General features: G+C 37.8%; 1 protein-coding gene across 3 annotated transcripts in view; it reads left to right on the forward strand.

Annotated features, from left to right (window-relative positions):
• The window catches only part of flt4 (fms related receptor tyrosine kinase 4), a 48360-nt gene that overhangs the window by 894 nt on the left and 27466 nt on the right, over nucleotides 1-20000 (forward strand). For all 3 annotated transcript variants that reach the window (XM_027008635.3, XM_035532022.2, XM_081698853.1), the window contains exons 2-6: nucleotides 9431-9527; nucleotides 10375-10649; nucleotides 15561-15685; nucleotides 16167-16341; nucleotides 16474-16616. In XM_027008635.3, the coding sequence (XP_026864436.2) occupies nucleotides 9431-9527; nucleotides 10375-10649; nucleotides 15561-15685; nucleotides 16167-16341; nucleotides 16474-16616 (815 nt within the window). The remainder of the gene's footprint in view (nucleotides 1-9430; nucleotides 9528-10374; nucleotides 10650-15560; nucleotides 15686-16166; nucleotides 16342-16473; nucleotides 16617-20000) is intronic.

Consider the following 20000-nt stretch of genomic DNA (forward strand, 5'->3'; position numbering starts at 1 on the left):
ACAATCTGCTGTCAAGTAACCAGTTTATCACCCAGTGTTCTTAGCAACACTTCATTGGTATGATGGTCTGTTAAAGCAGTCATTTTGCAACAACAGGAAAATGTTTTGTGATTGTTTCACAAACAGCTTTTAAGCACTTTCTGCCTCTTTAGTGTGTTGCTTTCACATTTTTTTTGTTTAACCTTTGGCATAAGACACCACCTTGCTGAGCTGTTGATGCATCCTCTTTTCCCACCATGATAATCATGCATTCCTGTGACATTTCCTACTTTCAAAAGTCTGCAGCGGCACCCTATCTCTGATATCAGATTCAGCAAGGGCTAAATTATTTGTTGTTTAAAATATTTGTTGTTTAAAAGCTCAAGGAGAAAACAAAAACCCTGAGTTCTCCCCTTGAAACTCAAGAATTAAAGCTTACTCCGATGAAAATATATCCCTAACACACAGACTCTCTAGCCATAGTAACTATAAAGCATTCAAAGAGTAATATAAAATGTGTGAGACCTTTTCCTTATAAAATTCTAAATAAAGCGTGAATTAGGAGGCTCCAACATTTAGCCATAGAAAAGTGTGTCTCTCATCAGGCTAGTGAAAGGATGCTGAGAGTAACTATAGAGCATTCAAAGAGTAATCCGAAACGATAGTATATGTGAGAGCTTCTCCTGATTAAATTCTAAATAAAGAATGAATCAGGAACCTCCAACATCAACGGTGTCATTTATCAAGACGTAGGTGAAGTCTGGGGTGACACGTGGAGTGACAATCCCCATTACTTGTCTGCAGGCTTTTGTGGAATGACATTCTCTAAAGGTTTAAAAATCCTCAGCTTTAAGAAACTTGTGAATACACGTCTCCCTTAAACGTCTCTATTAATGCAAACATGGGCACTTGATGGCTCAGGGAATTTGACTATGTTCTAGCGAATATTGGGTCTATTTATTAGATGTTTTTAGAATTACATAACCAACCATTAATCGTAACTGAAGCTAAAAATGGGAAAACTGGCCATTTCAAGGGATGAAAGAAATTGTTGTTTTTTTATTCAGAAAAAGCTTTTAACAGACAAGAGTCTGCAGCACCAGAAGGCATGCATTTATTTCAAATAAGCAGTTATTGGTTGTTAATGCAGATATAGTGAATGCAAGACAATGAACCAATGTGTAATATCTCATTCTCTGGTCTGCTGAATGTTCATTAAAGTGTGAATGACGAGGCACCAATTATATGAACCCCAAAACATATATTAAAAACTGTTTCTATTAGCTCTATAAAGCCCTTGTTTGACTTCCTCACATGATGAAGTTGGACTAGACAATCTTAAGACTCAAATGTAAATTCCTCACAGTTAATTCCATTAAACAACCCACTGACTATGATATGTAATACTATCCTGGTGATTAGCAAAACAAACTTAATGCTAATTTCATCTTCTTGCAAGGTAATACAAAAAAGGGTAAGGTAATGCTGATATCTGCATTAATTACTGCAGAGAGGACATTCATACCCTCATATGCCCCAGCCATTCCCAACACACCCTCGTGGGATTCAGTAGGTATTAACCCTTATCCAGAAAATATTTTAAAATTGTAATGTTTTAGACTGATCCTATCTAATATTTGGATGTTAGGATGTCACTCAGAAAGTATGAGTGAGGAATGAGAGTCTGGATGAGAAAAGCTTTCCTTGGTGGTGTGCAATGATCAACAAAGCTGATTAAAACAAACAAAAATCTTTAGAATGTTGTCTTTCTCACTGTGGACAGCAGGGGGACTGTAAAGCTTTCTTTTGGTCAAGCATTGCTCTCTGTTCAAGCACCAGAAAGAACTTGATTCAATCACCTTTAAAAGTGCAAAAATTATTTAAGTAATTAAGAATTGAGGATAATTATTAAGTCAATTTAGGAAGCCATATATCACAATCAAATTGTATGCATCTGGCTTTGCAAAAGCAAGAGTGCATGTTCTAATAAACACAACTGCCCCATTATTCTTTCATTGGATTGTTTAAAAGCAGCTTAAAAATATGGCCTTTTAATTTCCTGTTACTTCAGTGCCCTTTGTATCACATGGATTTCTGGTCAAGACAACAGAATCATCTTGGAAAAATTTCTGTCATGGTATCACTAGTGTTTTTGACTGAATTTTCCTTCTTAAGGGATCTTGAAAGTCAAAATTTGAAGTTTTTGTTTGTCTCCCTGGCTAATGGCAATTATGTAGTATAAGGCATCACAAGTGTTTCGTTTCTCTGGTCACCGAAAAGACATGCAGAGTCACTGAGGTCACTGAGGGTTCATGGGAAAGAGAGTGTTTGGTGAGCCCTTAGGAAACCACCAGCTTCCTCCTTGCCTCTCACACCCATTTCATTATCCAGCCCCCTTACCTCCTTCTGACCTTTCTGTCTCTTTCCTGTAGCTGCTTCATCACCACCATGCTAGATGAATTTGTTCCATGGGGAATACCTCATTATTTCAAATGTGAAGTAATGACTTGGAACCCTGCCATTTTTAATGTGTCCATAGGAATAATCATCCATTGAGTTCAGTGGTGTTGGTTTCATTTCAACTGCTCACATCACCCAGCCTAACACATTATATAAGTCTTGTGAGCAGGAATTAGGGGAGGACACCTGGCCTGAGGTACATGAGAATCTTATGGCTCTGCATTTTGCTGAAGTTGTCAGTGTAAAATGTTCTTTCTTTCGTCAGGGGGAAGTCATTTCTGACTGAATGCTATGGCAAACAAAACACCACAGTGGAAAGCAGGGTGCGTCCTGTCATGTGGTAAATGGCACAGGTACAGGAAACTGCAGTCAGGGTACAAGCACAGCATATAGGAAACACACAGTGATGTCTCCCTCCTCTTGGCCTGCAAACTTCCTTACTTCACATGAACTCCATCCAGGAAATAGGAAGGCCACTAGTGAGCAGATAAATGTGTGCAGAAGGGATGCACAGCCACTTTTTGGCTCACATCCCTTCAGACAACAAAGGAATAAAAAATAGGGATTGTGCCAAAAAGCTTTAGTCTATTTTTTGGTAAAGTGTGGACTGCACATCCCTGCCCTAGCATTGACCAGGCTCACCCACAGGGAGCAAGAGATGCTGACTGTTCAATCCAGAGAGGAGGTCTGTCACTTGCCCTGGCTGCCCCCTGTCACTGGTTGGACATGGTCTAATTTCAGTCTGTGGCGATGTTGGCCCTAAGCCCTTGTCTGACTATAATTGTAGTTTGGCCTTGTCAAAGCACATCTTTAATTTTAAGAAATGCATAACTCTCATTTCTTATCATATATAGTTGCTTCAACTTTGTAGCCATTTATGTTTATTTATGTTTAGGTATATGTTGTTTCTGCCAATGAGAGAAACTTCCTTAATTGCCTAAAAATATGAAGTCAGCTCAGGAGCAGAGTTAGAGACAATTCATTTCATTAAGGTTAGCCTTTTGTATGAATAGTGCTATGTTAGCAGATGACATTGTAAAGACTTTCAAGATTTGTACTTAACTATAGTATGTTGGGCCCAATATAAAGTTTTCTGCCAACTGCTATTTAATAGGAAAATAGGGCTAGCAAAATTCTGAAAAATTGGTAAACTCTTATTGAAGATGAAAAAACTGCTGAGAGCAGAAAAAAGAATCAGAAGCAGGCTCATTTTATTCAGCAAATGTGTACTGTACTCAGGATACAAAACAATAAATACAATACAAACACTGAACTCATATACAACCCTATATATTATGGGAAGGTCAATTCTTATTTATTATGAGTGGTTTGTTAAGAAGTATGACTGCCATTTAAGATAAAAAAATAAATAAAATTTCAGGTTCCACGTGGCTCTGGTTTTGATGGAGCAGTAGTACTGTTTATAGGAAGGGAGATTTTTGCAGCTTGGCTCTTAGCCATAAATGTATTGCAGCTCCTATATTGAGAGGTTCTGCTGACCAGTCATCCTTTCTGCAGCTGTACTGTATGTTTGACTTTGAACAGATGGAAGATGAGGTGAACCACATAATTACGGCTACAATGCTTCCTGTGGTATAACTACAAAATAGTGATAGGATAGGGTGAGAGATGTAGTTTTTGGGTTTTTGAAACTTCCTCAGAAAAAAATGTTCCTTAGTGATGGTGGTTGTATATTTGTCTCCCTATCTCTCTAGTTTGAAAAGGTAATCAAAAAAGTCTGTTTAAATTCTGAAGCATAAACACAAGGGAAAAAATGAAATTACAGCTGCCCTTTTCGATTAATTTTGTAATTCATATTTTTAAAGGTCTCATACCCTGTTTCTGTGTATTTTTGGAGAAAAGCAGTGTATTTATATCATCAAATGGTAAAATAACTATCGTGACCAATAATGACCAAAGAATGCATATGATTTATTTGATTTCTGCAGGACTCCTAGGCTTGAGCTTGAGTGTAATTGATGCCCAAAGCCATTGGTACATGACTGCAAATGTATCCTGCTTTAAGAGAATTTAAAGACGTCCACTTAAATAGTACTTTAGGTAACTTATAAACACCCAGGATTCATTTGGCAGAGCATGATTGAAAGTTTAATTGCCTCTTATATGTTATTATTTGGTCCAAATTAAGGGAGTGACTTGCTTTTTCATCTTAATGAAAGGTATCTTTGAGAATTAAAGTATTAAATAAGCACATATAATAATAATAATAATAATAATAATAATAATAATAATAATAATAATAATAGTAGTCATTGCATAATCCAACTTAATTATATTGAGTGCTTTTCTTTTATTGTTAGAAAAATCCAAGGGCAGGCTTGAATCTTCCAAGTAATGGCTACTTAGATTTTACTTTAAAAATGTGATGGTGGTTAAGATGGTCATTTGTTTTTCTCTAAAGACCATTTGCAAACAATGTTCAAAGGAATAATTATGAGAGAGTAGGTTCAGTGTATGATCTTAAGGCAAATTCTAAACAACTAATCTATTAAACTTCAGGCTTATCATTTTATAATTTAAAGAATTATTGTTTAGTAACTACTGTGAAGTACTAACTACATTAAAACTATAATTAAAGGTATGTAATTACAAGGAATTAGAGCCATCTGGACCCATCAGCAACTCTTGGGTTAACTATATGACGTACTGCCTTACATAGGGAAATGGCCAATAGCTTTAATATTCAGTGAAATACATGACATTGAGTTATTCTGAATTCTGCCCATGTCTTTTTATTCACACATTTTGATATATACTTTTCATATGCAAATAACTTGAAGTAAAACAGTTTTCATTCTTCCCTTGAACTAAACAGAATTCCTGATACTTACCCTGCCCTATCTTGTATAAATGTCCCTCCAAACATGCTGGCTGTGACAGCCCTGATTCTATAGGGAAAAGAGCAGAAGACTTTGAATGAATATGACTTTGAATACTCCCTCAGCAAATCATAATTGCAAGACAAGTAGATTGCACCAATATTACCTATTTCACTCAGGAGATAAGTGCTTATTTAATACTTTAATTCTCAAAGATACCTTTCATTAAGATGAAAAAGCAAGTCACTCCCTTAATTTGGACCAAATAATAACATATAAGAGGCAATTAAACTTTTCAATCATGCTCTGCCAAATGAATCCTGGGTGTTTATAAGTTACCTAAAGTACTATTTAAGTGGACGTCTTTAAATTCTCTTAAAGCAGGATACATTTGCAGTCATGTACCAATGGCTGTGGGCATCAATCACACTCAAGCTCAAGCCTAGGAGTCCTGCATAAATAAAATAAATCATATGCATTCTTTGGTCATTCTTCGGTCATGGTAGTTATTTTACAATTTGAACCTATATTCACTGAACATATAAATTATAACATATAATTTTAAAAATATAATTACTAATGGAGGATATTAAATATGCTAAGACCCATAAGGATCTGGCAGGAAATTGAGCTCTGGTCCATGTCTCCAAAATGCCTGGAATTTACTTAATATCTTGGCACAGTCCAAATGTATCTATAGTCCATATTCTGTCACAAGGCAAACCCAGAGTCTGACATCCCCAATCTTTCACAGATGGCATTGGAGCTGCATATTTTGAGCCACCATGGCTGACTACATATGCAGAGTACTGTAAATTGCTTTTTTTCAGCATAACCATCACATGTGGGAGGAATGCTGTGAAGAAGATATGCTGGCTATGGGGTTTGACAGTTCACATTGAGACCTTGTTGCTCACCATAAATCATCTCTAGCCACTATGCTGGGCTTGACATGTGTTCCTTCTCTCCTGGAAATGGATCTTTATGGATGTGTATCATATTACATTACACTGAATCACAGCAAGAAATCTGTGGGAGATGTGTGGCACAGTGCTGACTCTCTTATTCTTGGCTAAAGCACAGCATATGTTGAGATAAAATGGCTATGTGGATGCATTGTTCCACAATATCCCTGACTTGCCTGGCTGCAAAAGGTTTTCCCTAGTACTTCAAAGTCAAAATCAAAGCCAGCTTTATTGTCATTCAGACTATACAAGTAGTGCATAGCTGAAAGAGATTGCGTTTCTCCAAACTCCGATGTGCAAATATACACTATACATAAAGGTAAGTGCACGAGACAAGACATAGTATAAATACACAAGAAATTATATATATATATATATATATATATATATATATATATATATATATATATATATATATATATATATATATATATATATATATATATATATTACACATTGTTCCAGTGATTATTGCACAGTGTAACCGGTACTGTAACTTAGCACTGGAAAATGTTGATAAGATGTTCACAGAGAGAACATTAAAATTATTGCACAAAGTAGCTACATATGAAGATGGGGGTGTGCGTTATAAATAGTGCTCATAATAGTTTATGTTTCTAAATAAAATAAATGTGTGTATTGTTAAAGGATGTTGCGTAGTCTAATGGCCTGTGGGAAGAAGCTCTTGTTAAGTCTGACAGTCTTGCATCGCATGCAGTGGTAACGTTTACTAGAAGGCAGAACAGTCTCTGGTCAGGGTGGGTGGGATCCCTGATCATCTTGGAGGCTCTGCTGAGGCAGCATGGAAATGATGGAAATGAGGTTCTGATAATTTTCTCTTCTGCCCTCACCACTCTCTCGAGATAGACTTCCTCCCTGGCCATCATCTGTGGTAACGAGAAAGCCTGAATATAACTGAACAAAAGGGCTAGTGTGCCAGCAAAACAGATGGGCTAAGAAAAATGGGTTAAGAAATCAATCAGTACATTCCACTGAATGCTGCATACTATAGTAAGACCAATCAATACTCTGCTTAGGGCAAAATAGTATTTTAATAGTACTCTTTTTAATTCTTGTTCTTTTTTCAGTTTACACCATCACTGTTTGACTGTGTACCTTAGCAAGCTGTGCCTGGGTAATGGAAGCAAATCTTTGCAGTATTTAACTTAATTTTCATAAAATGAGTGTATAGTTACAAAGAATTTTAGTGTCCGTGAGTATATTAAAATTAATTATTACCGAAGACCTAACACTTCTATTTATAATGAGGAGTACATTCTAAATACACACTAAATTTTGTTACATGTTAAACTATTAATTAATAAGTGCAGTTTCACACCAGAAGCTAAGTAGCTAAGTGTTGGTATGCACTCTGTGAAACCACAGGAAGAGGCTTTTCAAGCATTAGAACATATTTGTCATAAATATGTTCTGGATTGAACTCCTGGTGTCTGTATATTGAATAAAAACAGTTGCTATGAATGTCATTTTTCAGATCTAGTGTGTGCAAACTGATGCTCCTTCTAGTGAAAGTGAACTCTCTTCTAAAATGGGCATTGCTCCAACAAAGAGGCATATGGAGAACCACTTCCTCCCTGTGCACAAAAGTCAGTTAGAGTGCTGTTGGCTGGAAAAAGGTCCTGGCCTCCCCCATGATTCCTTTTGGTCTATGAGCAATAAAAAGGAAGAAATTAACCTTGAGCAGTCAAGGTGGTGACCTGCATTTTGTTGGCCTGTATTTTTCTGTTCAGGAACATTGTCCTATCTCTTTGTTAGGATTTGGAAATCATCAATTTCTGAAACAGTAGTGGTGAGAGAAGCGTAGAAGAGTACTTCCTCTTGTCTTGTTGCCCTGTCTATGACACTGTTTATTTGAATGACTGCAGACAAGCCCCTAATACAGTAAGAGACCTCTAGTCCTATAGAGTAACCCCAGACCTGCTGTGCCTGTGTTTGCTGAGGCATGTCAATGGGTCTTTGAAAAGTCAGCACCGTGGTGTGTGCACACTGGGAGAAAGAATCATGTTCTGTCAATAAAAAGACTGCCAATGATATGTTTTGTCATGCAGAGGGGATGTATTTTCTACTACATGGACCTACATATTGCCTTGAATTCCTAAACAAAGCCTGTTTTTCTTGCTATTTTTTTCAGTCTATTTTATTAAATAAAAAATTGCCCACTTGATTACTGGTGTTATTACAACTAATTTAATATATCTTTATTTCAGTAGATGGCATACCTACTATGTACACAAGGCTTGACAATATATTCATTTGCACTTCTGGCTGTGACAGTGCATATGGTATACTAAACATCAGAGTGTAGCAGAAAATCAAAGCAAATAGATCGTTCATAAACAAAAATTACATTTACTTGAAAAAAGCCTCAGCAAATGCCTCTTCGTCTTGTTTCAGAATTGTTTATATAACATCTTGTTGGAATTGTTTTGACCCATTAGGTTGCCAGCTGCCAAGAAGCTTGACTTGAACTCTAATTAGGCCATGGATTCGCTGTCAGATTTTTATACTATTCTCTTGTGAGTTACAGAGAAAGGTGCACATATGTGGTAGTACAGAAGTATTGCCTCTGATTGGCATGTGTGTGGCTGGCATGTGAGGAAGAGGGGCAATGCTAAATGCTTTGCAACACAACAGGGAGAAAAGCTGATTCTGCTTTTCTGATAGAGTGCTCAGGAAATACCTAAAGCAAATTCTGATGTGTTGTATATCTAAACAGCCAATGTGACAGAAAGCGAGGTTTTCTTTATGAATATAAATAAATACATTTTATATATATATATATATATATATAAATTTCTCTTTAATATGACATATAAAATAAGAGCCTGTATTCATTCATCTTTATTTATATATAAAATTATTTTCATGTATACCACATGCCTCTTGCTGACACATGCTTGGTGTGCAACTGTGAATGTCAAAAAGTAAAAATAAATCAAAATCTTTGGACTGTTTTAAAGGTTATATCTGTTTTTGTTTACTCAGATTATTCCTTGGATTACTATGGATTATCTGCTTCAAATCCTCTGTAGTACATCGTGTTGAGATGTAGCATCTAAACATGCCCACGTGAACATTGATGATTAGCAATAATGTAGGCATCCTGGTTAGTCTGTCAGAGGCACTTAATCAAAAAAAGACTCACCCTCTCCTCTCTGCCATCAGGTCTGGTGACTGGGTTTTCTATGACCCCACCTATCCTCAACAGCACCAAAAACCAACTAGTGATTGATGCCAATGACACACTGAGCATCACATGCAGGTAGGAGCAATGTGCCACAAGCGTGGTGATGCAGGGCATCAGAGATTGTTTAAAAGTGTATATATCATGTATGCTCTCAAGCAAATGCTTTTTTATGTAGACAGTAAGAAATCATATTTATTACTTGGATCACGTAGCATCAAGGTTCTTCATACCTTCAGGGGAATGTTACATTTGGAGGGGAATTCAGGTAAAGTTAATTTTCAGGTTACAGCATCGACAATGTATCTTTGAAAATAAGGGAAGAAAAAGGCAATCCAACACCATGTATCGCTGATCCTTCTATAGCTGCCTTAGCCAAGAATCTGCCAAATACTTTGTTTTCAGCAGTAGCAAAGATATGCCTTTCGAAGGAAAGTATCAGTTTTGGCTGCATCCCAGCATAATTCATGGGCAGCATTACATATATTATACAGCGTTGGCTAAGGTTCAGAACATTATTGCACTTTATAATCATGTTAGGGAGGAAGTCACAGTGTTATCCTGCAAATACAGATGCATACAGCAAAAACAGATGCAATGAGAGTCCGTGCCAGGGGTGCCCGACTTCCATTATTAGTCTGTAACTAAATCAGGTGGAGATTATTGTTCTGGGGAACTGATATTTATCAGGATATTTGGTATTTGTGCTTGGTATTTATTTAAATAATGCATGCAAACTTTTTTTTTTTGGCAAGATGGAAACATGCTCAAAATACTGCCATACTTAGTGTACTGTAAAATTATGAAAAAAGTGTCAATCTTAAAAGACGGCACACACTCAAAGTCTGCCTCACATGGCTTCCTCTGAATAAGCATTCTGGGTGCTGGTAACCTTTCTGTGACCTGTGATGTTCCCTTCATTCAGGGGACAACACCTTCTGGGCTGGGCCTGGCCTGACCAGTCTCTTGAAAAAGCTGAGCTCAGTAAGCAAGAAGGGCAGCAGTCACCTGCCTACATCCATAACCAGAGGGGTCTGTGGGTGAAAGAGTGCCAGGGAGAGCCAGGGAAACCCTACTGCAAGATCCTTGTACTGACCCAAAGTGGCAGTGACGACACTGGCTACTATCATTGTTTCTACCAGGACATTAAGGCTATCATCGATGGAACCACAGCTGCCAGCATCTATGTCTTTGTACGAGGTAAATGGTGCCTGTGGTTTATTTGAAAGTCTTTTAATGACTGTGTACATGTTTTCTGGTAAGGCTGTGTAATACAGATGAGCAAATTCATTTTTGATTGAAAACAATTTCCTCATATGAAGTTATTACCATAATTTCAGATGTAATGGAATGACCATGTGTGTGATTTAATGGTTAATCCTAGAAGAAACAAAATTACCAGGACATGTGGATCACAAATACTGGTTTTATTTATTTTCCCTCTGATGAGCTTGTTTTCTTTGCTTGGCTAGCACTTCATATTTCAATTTCTTTTTTATTTGGGAGGCAGACAAGGACACAACAGATATTTCATTCTAAAGTCTTGCCCTTTTTCAGATAATCCAGGTGCTTTGTTTTTACAGGCTGCATGGTTTTACAGCATGAATTTGTTTGCTTTGTTTCAGAGGGTGCTCTAAAAGAGCTACACAATTGAATGAACCAAAAGATAAGAATATTATAAAGCAAAGTAGAGAAAGCAACCTGATGCATTTTTTTTTCTGCAGGTAAAAGCTTTCTGATTTATTGAATGAAAGGTTAGAGGGTGTAGTTTTCACATCACTTCATAATATAGGCTTCTGTGTTTTCAGTCATATAGGGACTCTATTCACTATAGTGCAACTCTTAATTTTTTAGGAAGAAAAGGTCTGGTAAATTGAAAAAAGGACAACTCTGCAGACACTGCTATAATGGCAATTTAAAATCCACGTAGTGCAACAAAATATTGGCAGCTCAGGTTGGTCGTTGGACTGTTGGTCTGTTTGCTGAGTTTGGTAATTGAGAAGCACACGAGGTGACATCTTCAGTGCAAGTTGGATTGTGATTGTTCATCCAAAAGCTTATATTTATATACAATGTGAGTGGGGATAATCAACATTAATGTTTCTAATACTTACTTCAGAGCACTGTAGTCTGATTTAGTCTGTGATGATTGGTTAATTGGGGGAATGGTTATGATGCGGTCCATGTTTCTGATCTGATTAGTTTGTAGCAAAAATGTATAATTTTATGACTTATTAGAAGGGGCACCACCCTAAAATATAGGAAAAAACAATCAACTAGTACTGTGAATTGCTGAAGGTTTATTAATGTTATATCTATCTCATTTCTAAATTAGTTAATATTTTGTGTAGTGACTGAATAGCATTACTTCAAATATATTTGCCACAATGACCAACTTGATGAATAAAAGTGTTTTATTGAAAAGTTAGTTTTTATTGAAAAGATTATCGATTAATGAATAAGATGATTATTGATGTTGTGAGAGAGGTTAAGCTACTACAGGTTATAGGCTGCTATAGCGGACACGGCTCAGGTGTACAGAATCCCTAAAAAATGACAACTGAGGGAGAAAAAAATGGGAATGAGGAGAAACAAAATAAATCAAAAAAATAATAATAAACAAAACAAAAGGACAGAACTGAAATCATAGGGGTAGAACTTTTACGTGAGACCTGTTTAGCTATGGTGCTAACTCATTTAAGACTAACATATCCATAGCTAATGGAGCTAACTACCGGAGGGTTGAATGAAAGGGAGGAGATTCCTATTTCTATTATTATATAGACTAATGAAGGGAGAAAATATTAACTTGCACAGAATTATCTCTAGGAAATTCAACTCGCTATAGACACCCCGAGATGGCATATAAATGGAAAATACAGCTCTTACTTCCAGTCCAAGGGATGGTTTTTCAAAATGGTCTTTATACTTGTGAAGAGGATCAATGGAGTTTAGGTGTGGCAATGGTTGGCTGGAAATAACACTTAATCCCGAATCTTCTCTGCTACATTGGTGACCCCACACCAAAGGTTTTCCCAAACTGGTGAGCCTGAGCTTCACCGAGAGTGTAGAAGTGATATGGCTCGTCCCTGGACTTTGCAGGTGTCAATGTGAATGCATTTCCTAGATGTAGCTTTGTAGAAATCTACAGTTGGCTATTTCGCACTAATTACCATTGACCAACAGGATTAATTCTTATTTTACCAACGATGCAAAAACAAAAATTTGACTACATTGATGTAGTAGTGGAAAGCAAATTAAACGGGTTTACATCAGACCCGTAACACAGTAGATACAAGACAGACATAAAATAAAAATAAGCATTCTAAGTACTTAATTCTTCTCATGAGAAGTTCCAACGTCACCTTTTCTGGATCCAACATTAACTCAAGATTTACCACCTTAACTCTTTGTTCCTTAGCATTGATTTTGGGAGGGGTAGCAAGAGATATTATTCCTAGGTTCGCTCATGCTTCTTTGTCTAGTCTCCAAGTTTGGTGGGGTGATCAAAACAAATTAACAAAAAGAAAGAAAGAGGGGAATTTAGAAAAAAAGAGGGGAATAAAATAACTAGGTAGTGATATTTGTTTGAGATATATGTCTTAAAGTATAGCAGGTGGGATCAGTTACCATAATTCACCTGAGCCCTTTGGTCCAAATATTTATAGATAGAGTACAGATGTTCTTATAAGCAATATAAAGCACACAGTTATATATAAGAAAGCAGTTACATTTTCATCTAGAAGCACACTACTTGGAGACAGAGATATAATTGCATGGAAGAGAGATGGAGAAAGATAGACAACATGATTATTATACATTTATTGTACTGTTCTAGTTTTAATAATTCAAATAATCTTCCTCTGTCCATTATACTTGGGATGAGCAGGTAGTCACTAAGTAATACAAGTGTAAAGGCAATATGCAAACACTAGAATAATAGGATTAAAGCTAGATATAATAATTTCATGAATGACAAATAACCAAGCATAAAAGTTAACATAAATTTAGAGAGAATGGATTTCATAACATTTCGATGAACACAAAGGCACGGAGTACATACACAAACTAGACTTCTAATAAACATATACAGGCATTCATAAACATACAAGGGTTTAAATACATGAACTAATGAACACTAAACAAGACACAGGTGCAAATCATGAACAGTAATAACCAAAACAACGATTGGAACAGGAATGGAAAAAGTGAAACAAAATCATGAGACAAGGAAACCATGGAAACATAGATGATAGGAGGGACCAACAATGACAGCAGGGTACTTTATGATCTTAGTTCCTCAGGCCAGATCTAGAGTCATAAAGTTTTGGGCCATGTGTCCTTGTGGAATGATAAACCTTCCTTACTAAGTGGCTTTGAAGACCTGGTATGGGAGTGGGCGTGCTCTTTTTAGTAGAGCCTAAAGAGTTCTGGTGTTTGTAAAAGAGGCCTCTCAGAGTGGGTGTTATGAGTTTGTCTCAGGGGTGAAGGTCTGGTTTGCCAGTAGGACAGAGACTGGTATTGCAAAGCATCTTGATAAGGAGACCTTCTGCGAGGGGTGTTGGGGTTACCTAAGGGTTACCATAGGAGTGGGGGCTGCAGCTTCCACTACAGTTTCGTAAATAGTTTTGCACTGTGGACTGAATGTATGTGTTTGGATCTCTGATGGGGTTTGAGGCTTCTTAGTCTGAATGATTGATAAATTGGATCAATATCGGATTGTTTATTGATTTTTCAGCTGAAGACCATGACTCCAGAAATTTTCTTTATCTTCTCGATTTTGCCTGAGTTTGGCTGATTTCCACAGTTTCAAAACTGAATTTGTGTCTTTCTTTGTGAAATGAAACGAGAGAGAGAGAGAGAGAGAGAGAGAGAGAGAGAGAGAGAGAGAGAGAGAGAGAGAGAGAGGAAGAGAGTGAGTGTGTGTGTGAGAGTGTGAGTGTGAGTGAGTGAGGATCTTGTCTCTTGATGGCCAGTTGGGGCTCATATAATCTATCTGACAAACCTGTTTGGCCAGTGTAATCAGTTGTTGCAACTGATTCTGTAGACAATGTTTGTTCTCTTGGATTCTGTGCCTCCTTTGGCTTTGAAAGAATCCTTCTGAAGGTTGCAACTGGTTTGTGGGCTACTTTGAGATAATATTGTCCTAGTAGCCTTGCTGTCATTTCGGAGATATTCTGGATATTTGGAAGGGGTACATGTTTTGGATTGGATTCATCATATTGATTCATTTGGTTCTTCTTTTTTAGACATCATCTAATAAAATTTAATGGATATCCTTTTCTTGAGAACTTAATAGAGGTGTTTTATAGGACAAGGCTCAGCCCCATGAGGTAGATTTTCTTATTAGTAATAATAAAGAGCCTCACCTTTTGATCTAAGCAGACGTGGTGGATCGTAATGCACTAGGTGTTCTCTAACGTACTGTGGGGCAAGACCATCCAGCACTTTGTAGGTCATTAGAAGTATTTTATAATCAATACAAAATTTTACTGGGAGCCATAGTAAAGTAGCTAAGATAGGAATGATGTGATCAAATTTTCTAGAACTAGCAAGAACTCTGGCTGCCACATTTTGAACTAGATGGAGCTTGTTTAGGCACTTAGTGGTACAGCCAGAGAGTAAGGCATTACAGTAGTCCAATCCTGAAGTGATAAATGCATGGACTAGCTTTTCTGCATTATGTGAGGAGAGCACGTTCTTGAGGTGGAGAAAGGCGGTCATAGAAATATTATTTACATGAGCTTTGAATGAGAGACTGGGAACTGTTAGAGGAGATTTGAATTGGAGACCACAGAGACATTCATAATTCATAATTCCTAATGTGATGTGGATGCAAGTATTAGTGATAATAATGATACCAGTATGTTCTACAGAAATACTGTGTTATCTTTTATTGTCTTGTTTGGGTATTAAATTTGTTATAGTTTTGTTGGGTGGATCAGTGATGTAGTAATTAACCATCACTAGTGTTTTAGGATTTTATGAATGTATTAATTCATAGGTCACATTTAATTTGCTTTAGCAAATGAAAAACAAATATTATTCTAGTTATTTCTTATATTTATTGATGGTATACAATTTTATAAATTGCATTTCTTTTTCATATAGACCCTAATAAGCCATTTGTCCAGAGAAATGATGACATGGAAACCATCTTCATAACAGCTTCAGACAAGCACATTGAGGTTCCATGTCTGGTCTCGGATCCTGACCTGAACGTTACCCTCTACTCGGTAGGTATGCCAACTTGCATATAAAGACAAGAAGTCATACAGAAAAAACAGCTTAAGTTGAGAGTGCTGAGTTCTCTGTAACGTTGAGGAGGTGAGGCAGGATGCCCGCAAGCCATGTCAAACACACACGGACGTTTATTGGAATATGTAACACACACACACACACAGGCACACAAAAGCACACAAAAGCACACAGACATGGTGAGGAGTCAAGGAGCAGGGGGCCGTGCTGTGACAATAATGCAATAATACACGAGTCTCCACATTTGCAATAATATACACAAGTTACCCCAAATTGTATGATTGAGCCTGTTGTAGAATGTCAAAATCTAAATGTAATGGTGTTATTATGAAGATTTTATATTTTTCTCACATATGTATTGAAATAAGCAACTGCAGTAGTAGACATTTACAATGAGTATTATTTGAGTGATTGTTTCTTATATGAGGACTGTTTTTCACTTTGTCATTGGTTCTTTAGGTGGAAAATTCCATTGTGCCTCTGGAAGGTAAAGAGATCACGTGGAACAACAAGCGAGGCTGGTCTGTCCCCAGAAACATCATAGACCGCATGTCCATTATCTTTGGCTTTTTCTGTTCTATAACTTCACACAGCAGTGCATACAGATCCAACATCTACTTGCTGATGGAAACTGGTGAGATACTATTCACTTTGTATTCTGAGCAGGCTTCAGACAGTCTATTGACACATAGTTGCTGCAAACAAGCAGGAGCTTTGCCTGAACTCTTCCATGACTTTGCTTGTGATCATTGTGAACAACCTGCAGGAAGAAAGTTTTACGAGCTTAAATTACTCCCTGAAGACTCACCCATTGAGCTGATGCGAGGCGATGTTCTGGTCCTCAACTGCACAGCGTTGGTCGAGTTCAACATGGGTGTGGAATTCAAGTGGGCCTACCCTGGCCAAAAGGTAAACAAAAGGCATTCAAACCTGTTGCAGATTCTCTCTCTCTCTCTCTCTCTCTCTCTCTCTCTCTTTATATATATATATATATATATATATATATATATATATATATATATATATATATATATATATATATATATATATATATATATATATATGCTACAGTGTCAAGTATTTAGTGTGAGCTCCCCTTGAGCACTTGAGCAATAGTCGGAACCTGGCTCTCTAAAGGCCACAGACAGTTTGTGAGATGACCCATAAACACTGAATTCAAACCACAGTACACTGTGAAGACTGTAAAACATGGAGGTGCAAGCATGATTGTTTGGGGATGTTTCTCATACTTTGGAGTCGGACCCATTTATCACATACCAGGCACCATGGACCAGTTTGAATATATCAAAAATACTGGAAGAGGTCATGTTGCCTTATGCTGAAGAAGAAATACCCTTGAAATTAGTGTTTCAGCAGGACAACAACACCAAACACACCAGCAAGTGGGTAACATCCTGGTTTCAGACCAACAAGATCGATGTTATGAAGTGGCCAGCCCAATCCCCAGACTGCAATCCGATTGAGAATTTGTGGAGTGACATCAAAAATGCTGTTTTTGATGCAAAACCCAAGAATGCAGAAGAACTGTGGAATGTAGTCCAGTCATCTTGTGCTGGAATACCTGTTCGCAGGTGTCAGATCTTAGTTGACTCCATGCCACACAGATGTAAAGCAGTTATCAGAAATAAAGATTTCACAACAAAATATTAGTTCAGTGATCAACAGAAAAGCTAAATCTGTAAACAACTTTCAGTTTATACTGTAAATATTTGTAAATGAAAATGAAGACACTTTTTTTTTGAACAGCCCATTATTTTTTCTTCATTTTCATTTTAAAAATTGGTATTTCGTTCATGTTTTCATTTGGAATTGAATGTGCAGTGCTCCCAGTGCCTTTGTGTATATGGAAATAAATTGTATTATGAGGATTGAGCTTTTTCTCAGTTGTTTTAAACATGCTGCTATTATTTTGCACATAACTGTATAACACAAATGTTATGAAAAGCGGGAGCCAGGCCAAAGGGGAAGATATCATCACTACTGTGACCATCACTGCGACCAACCAGCTGATATATGCCACAGCAACAGTGATGCTTGAGATGCTTGGCTACAAGATGAACATCACAAAGGAGCAGGGCTGTGGAAGACAACACTAGAGGCCAATTTCAGGCTGACAGGACAAGTCACCATCAAGGGCAGGATTTACCAAGCTCTGTCCCTGCTGCTGTTCTGCATATGCCTGAACCCCCTCAATGACATCACCAAGAAAGGCTATGGATACCGGCTACAGAATGAAGCAACCTTAAGCCACCTCCTGTCCATGGTGGATGTCAAGCTGTATGCCAGAAGTGAACGTGACATCTCAATAGGACACTAATCCATCTCAATAGGACATCACTAATAGCTCACTAATCCATCTCAATAGGACAATACAATACTGACATTGAAATGTCATTTGTACTAGATAAGTGTTGTTGGATGGTAACAAGGAGAGGAAAGGTAGCCAGAACTAAGGGGATCATACTACCAGAAGTTGACATAGCAGATGTTGAGAGCAGCTATAAGTACCTTAGAATCCCACAAGCAGATGGGAATCATGAAGAGGCCATAAGGAAAGCAGCTATAGCCAAATACCTACAAAGAGATGCAAGTCCTGAGAAGTCAGTTGAATGGGAAGAACAAGATGTGGGCTCTCAACCCCTATGCTCTACCAGTCATCAGATACCAGGCTGGCATAATAAGATGGCCAAAGGAGGAGATAGAACCACTGACATCAAGACAAGGAATCTCCTCACAATGCATGAAGGGTTTCATGCCAAATCCAGCACTCTGTACACTAAACAGAAGGAGGGTGGAAGAGGACTTGCGAGCATCAGTATGAAACAACCAAGATCAAAGAGTACTTCAGGAAGATGACCCCAAATGATGAAATGCTTACTGAGTATTTCAGACAGCAGAAACCCAAGGAGGATGGGAATGACGAGGAGCAGAAACCATCAGCAGAGGATAAACCTCTGCATGTTACATACTATCAGGAAATAGTGGAAGTGGCTGCTATGGAAAAAATACTACCAATGGCTAGAAAAGAATGGACTGAAAGACAACATGGAGGCACTAATCATGGCAGCAAAGGAACACAGTCTGAATAAAAGATCAGTAGAGGCTGGGATCTACCACATAAGGGAGGACTCCAGATACAGAGTGTGTAAAGATGCCCCTGAGACATGCTAGCACAAAAACAGGATGCAAGATGCTAGCAAGCAGAGCAAACATGGAACTCCATAACCAAGTGGTAGGCATAGTATACAGAAACGTCTGTGCTGAGTATGGGCTGAAAGTTCTGAAGTCAAAGTGGGATACACTCCCAAATGTGGTGGAGAATGACCAGGCTAAGATCCTGTGGGACTTATATAGACACTCAAAATGGTAATGACTAAATCAACTGGACATAGTAGTGATGGATAAACACCAGAAGAGGATAAACATCAGATGAGGGCTGTGAAAGATGTAGCAATTCCAAGTGATTGCAACATTAAAACCAAGGAACATGAAAAGCTTGAGAAATACCAAGGCCTGAGAGAAGAGCTGGAAAACATGTGGAAGGTGAAGGCAACAGTGGAGTGCAAGGGGGTGTGACCCCCAAACTGGGAGAATGGCTCCAGCATATCCCAGTAACAACATCCAAAATCTCCATCCAGAAGAGTGCAGTACCTAGAACAGCTAAGATACTATGCAGGACCTTTAACCTCCCAGGCCTTCGGTAGAGGAGCTAGGCTTGAAGGAAAAAGAGACCACCCAGAAGAGAGTGGGGAATTTTTTTTTTAATGAAGAAAATTCCAAGTGAGTAACTGCAGTGTACTGTAGTAAATGATGTGCAGAGATATTTCAAAGTTTCCACACAAGGTTTCCAGAGAAGCAGAACATTTAAGACTGAGGTCCATGTGTAAGCACAATGCTTTCAGAAGCAATTAGATGGAATTTAGACATGGAAATTAGACATGTGACCCTGGAGTGCAGTATACATTCAGATGAGCATGTTTTCTGTGGATCTGTTTCAATGTGAATCGACTTTAGAATGGGAAAATAGAGCAATCTGAGCAACTTCAAATGAGGCATGGTCATTGATGGTTTCCACATGCAATAGTGTGATCAAGGAAAAACATCCAGGAAAAGGGGAATCCATGGATGTAAACAACAGGGGTCAGAGGAGGATGTCAAGAATCATTGTGATGAGTAGGTGGTGGACAGTAAAGCAAATTGCAGCCAAATACAATGCTGGTACTTCAACTAATGTATCCAAATGCACAACTCGTCATTCCTTAGCAGGGATGG

This window comes from Electrophorus electricus, chromosome 16, assembly GCF_041902795.1.
Source record: "Electrophorus electricus isolate QZ-2024a chromosome 16, ASM4190279v1, whole genome shotgun sequence".
Lineage (NCBI taxonomy): Eukaryota > Metazoa > Chordata > Actinopteri > Gymnotiformes > Gymnotidae > Electrophorus > Electrophorus electricus.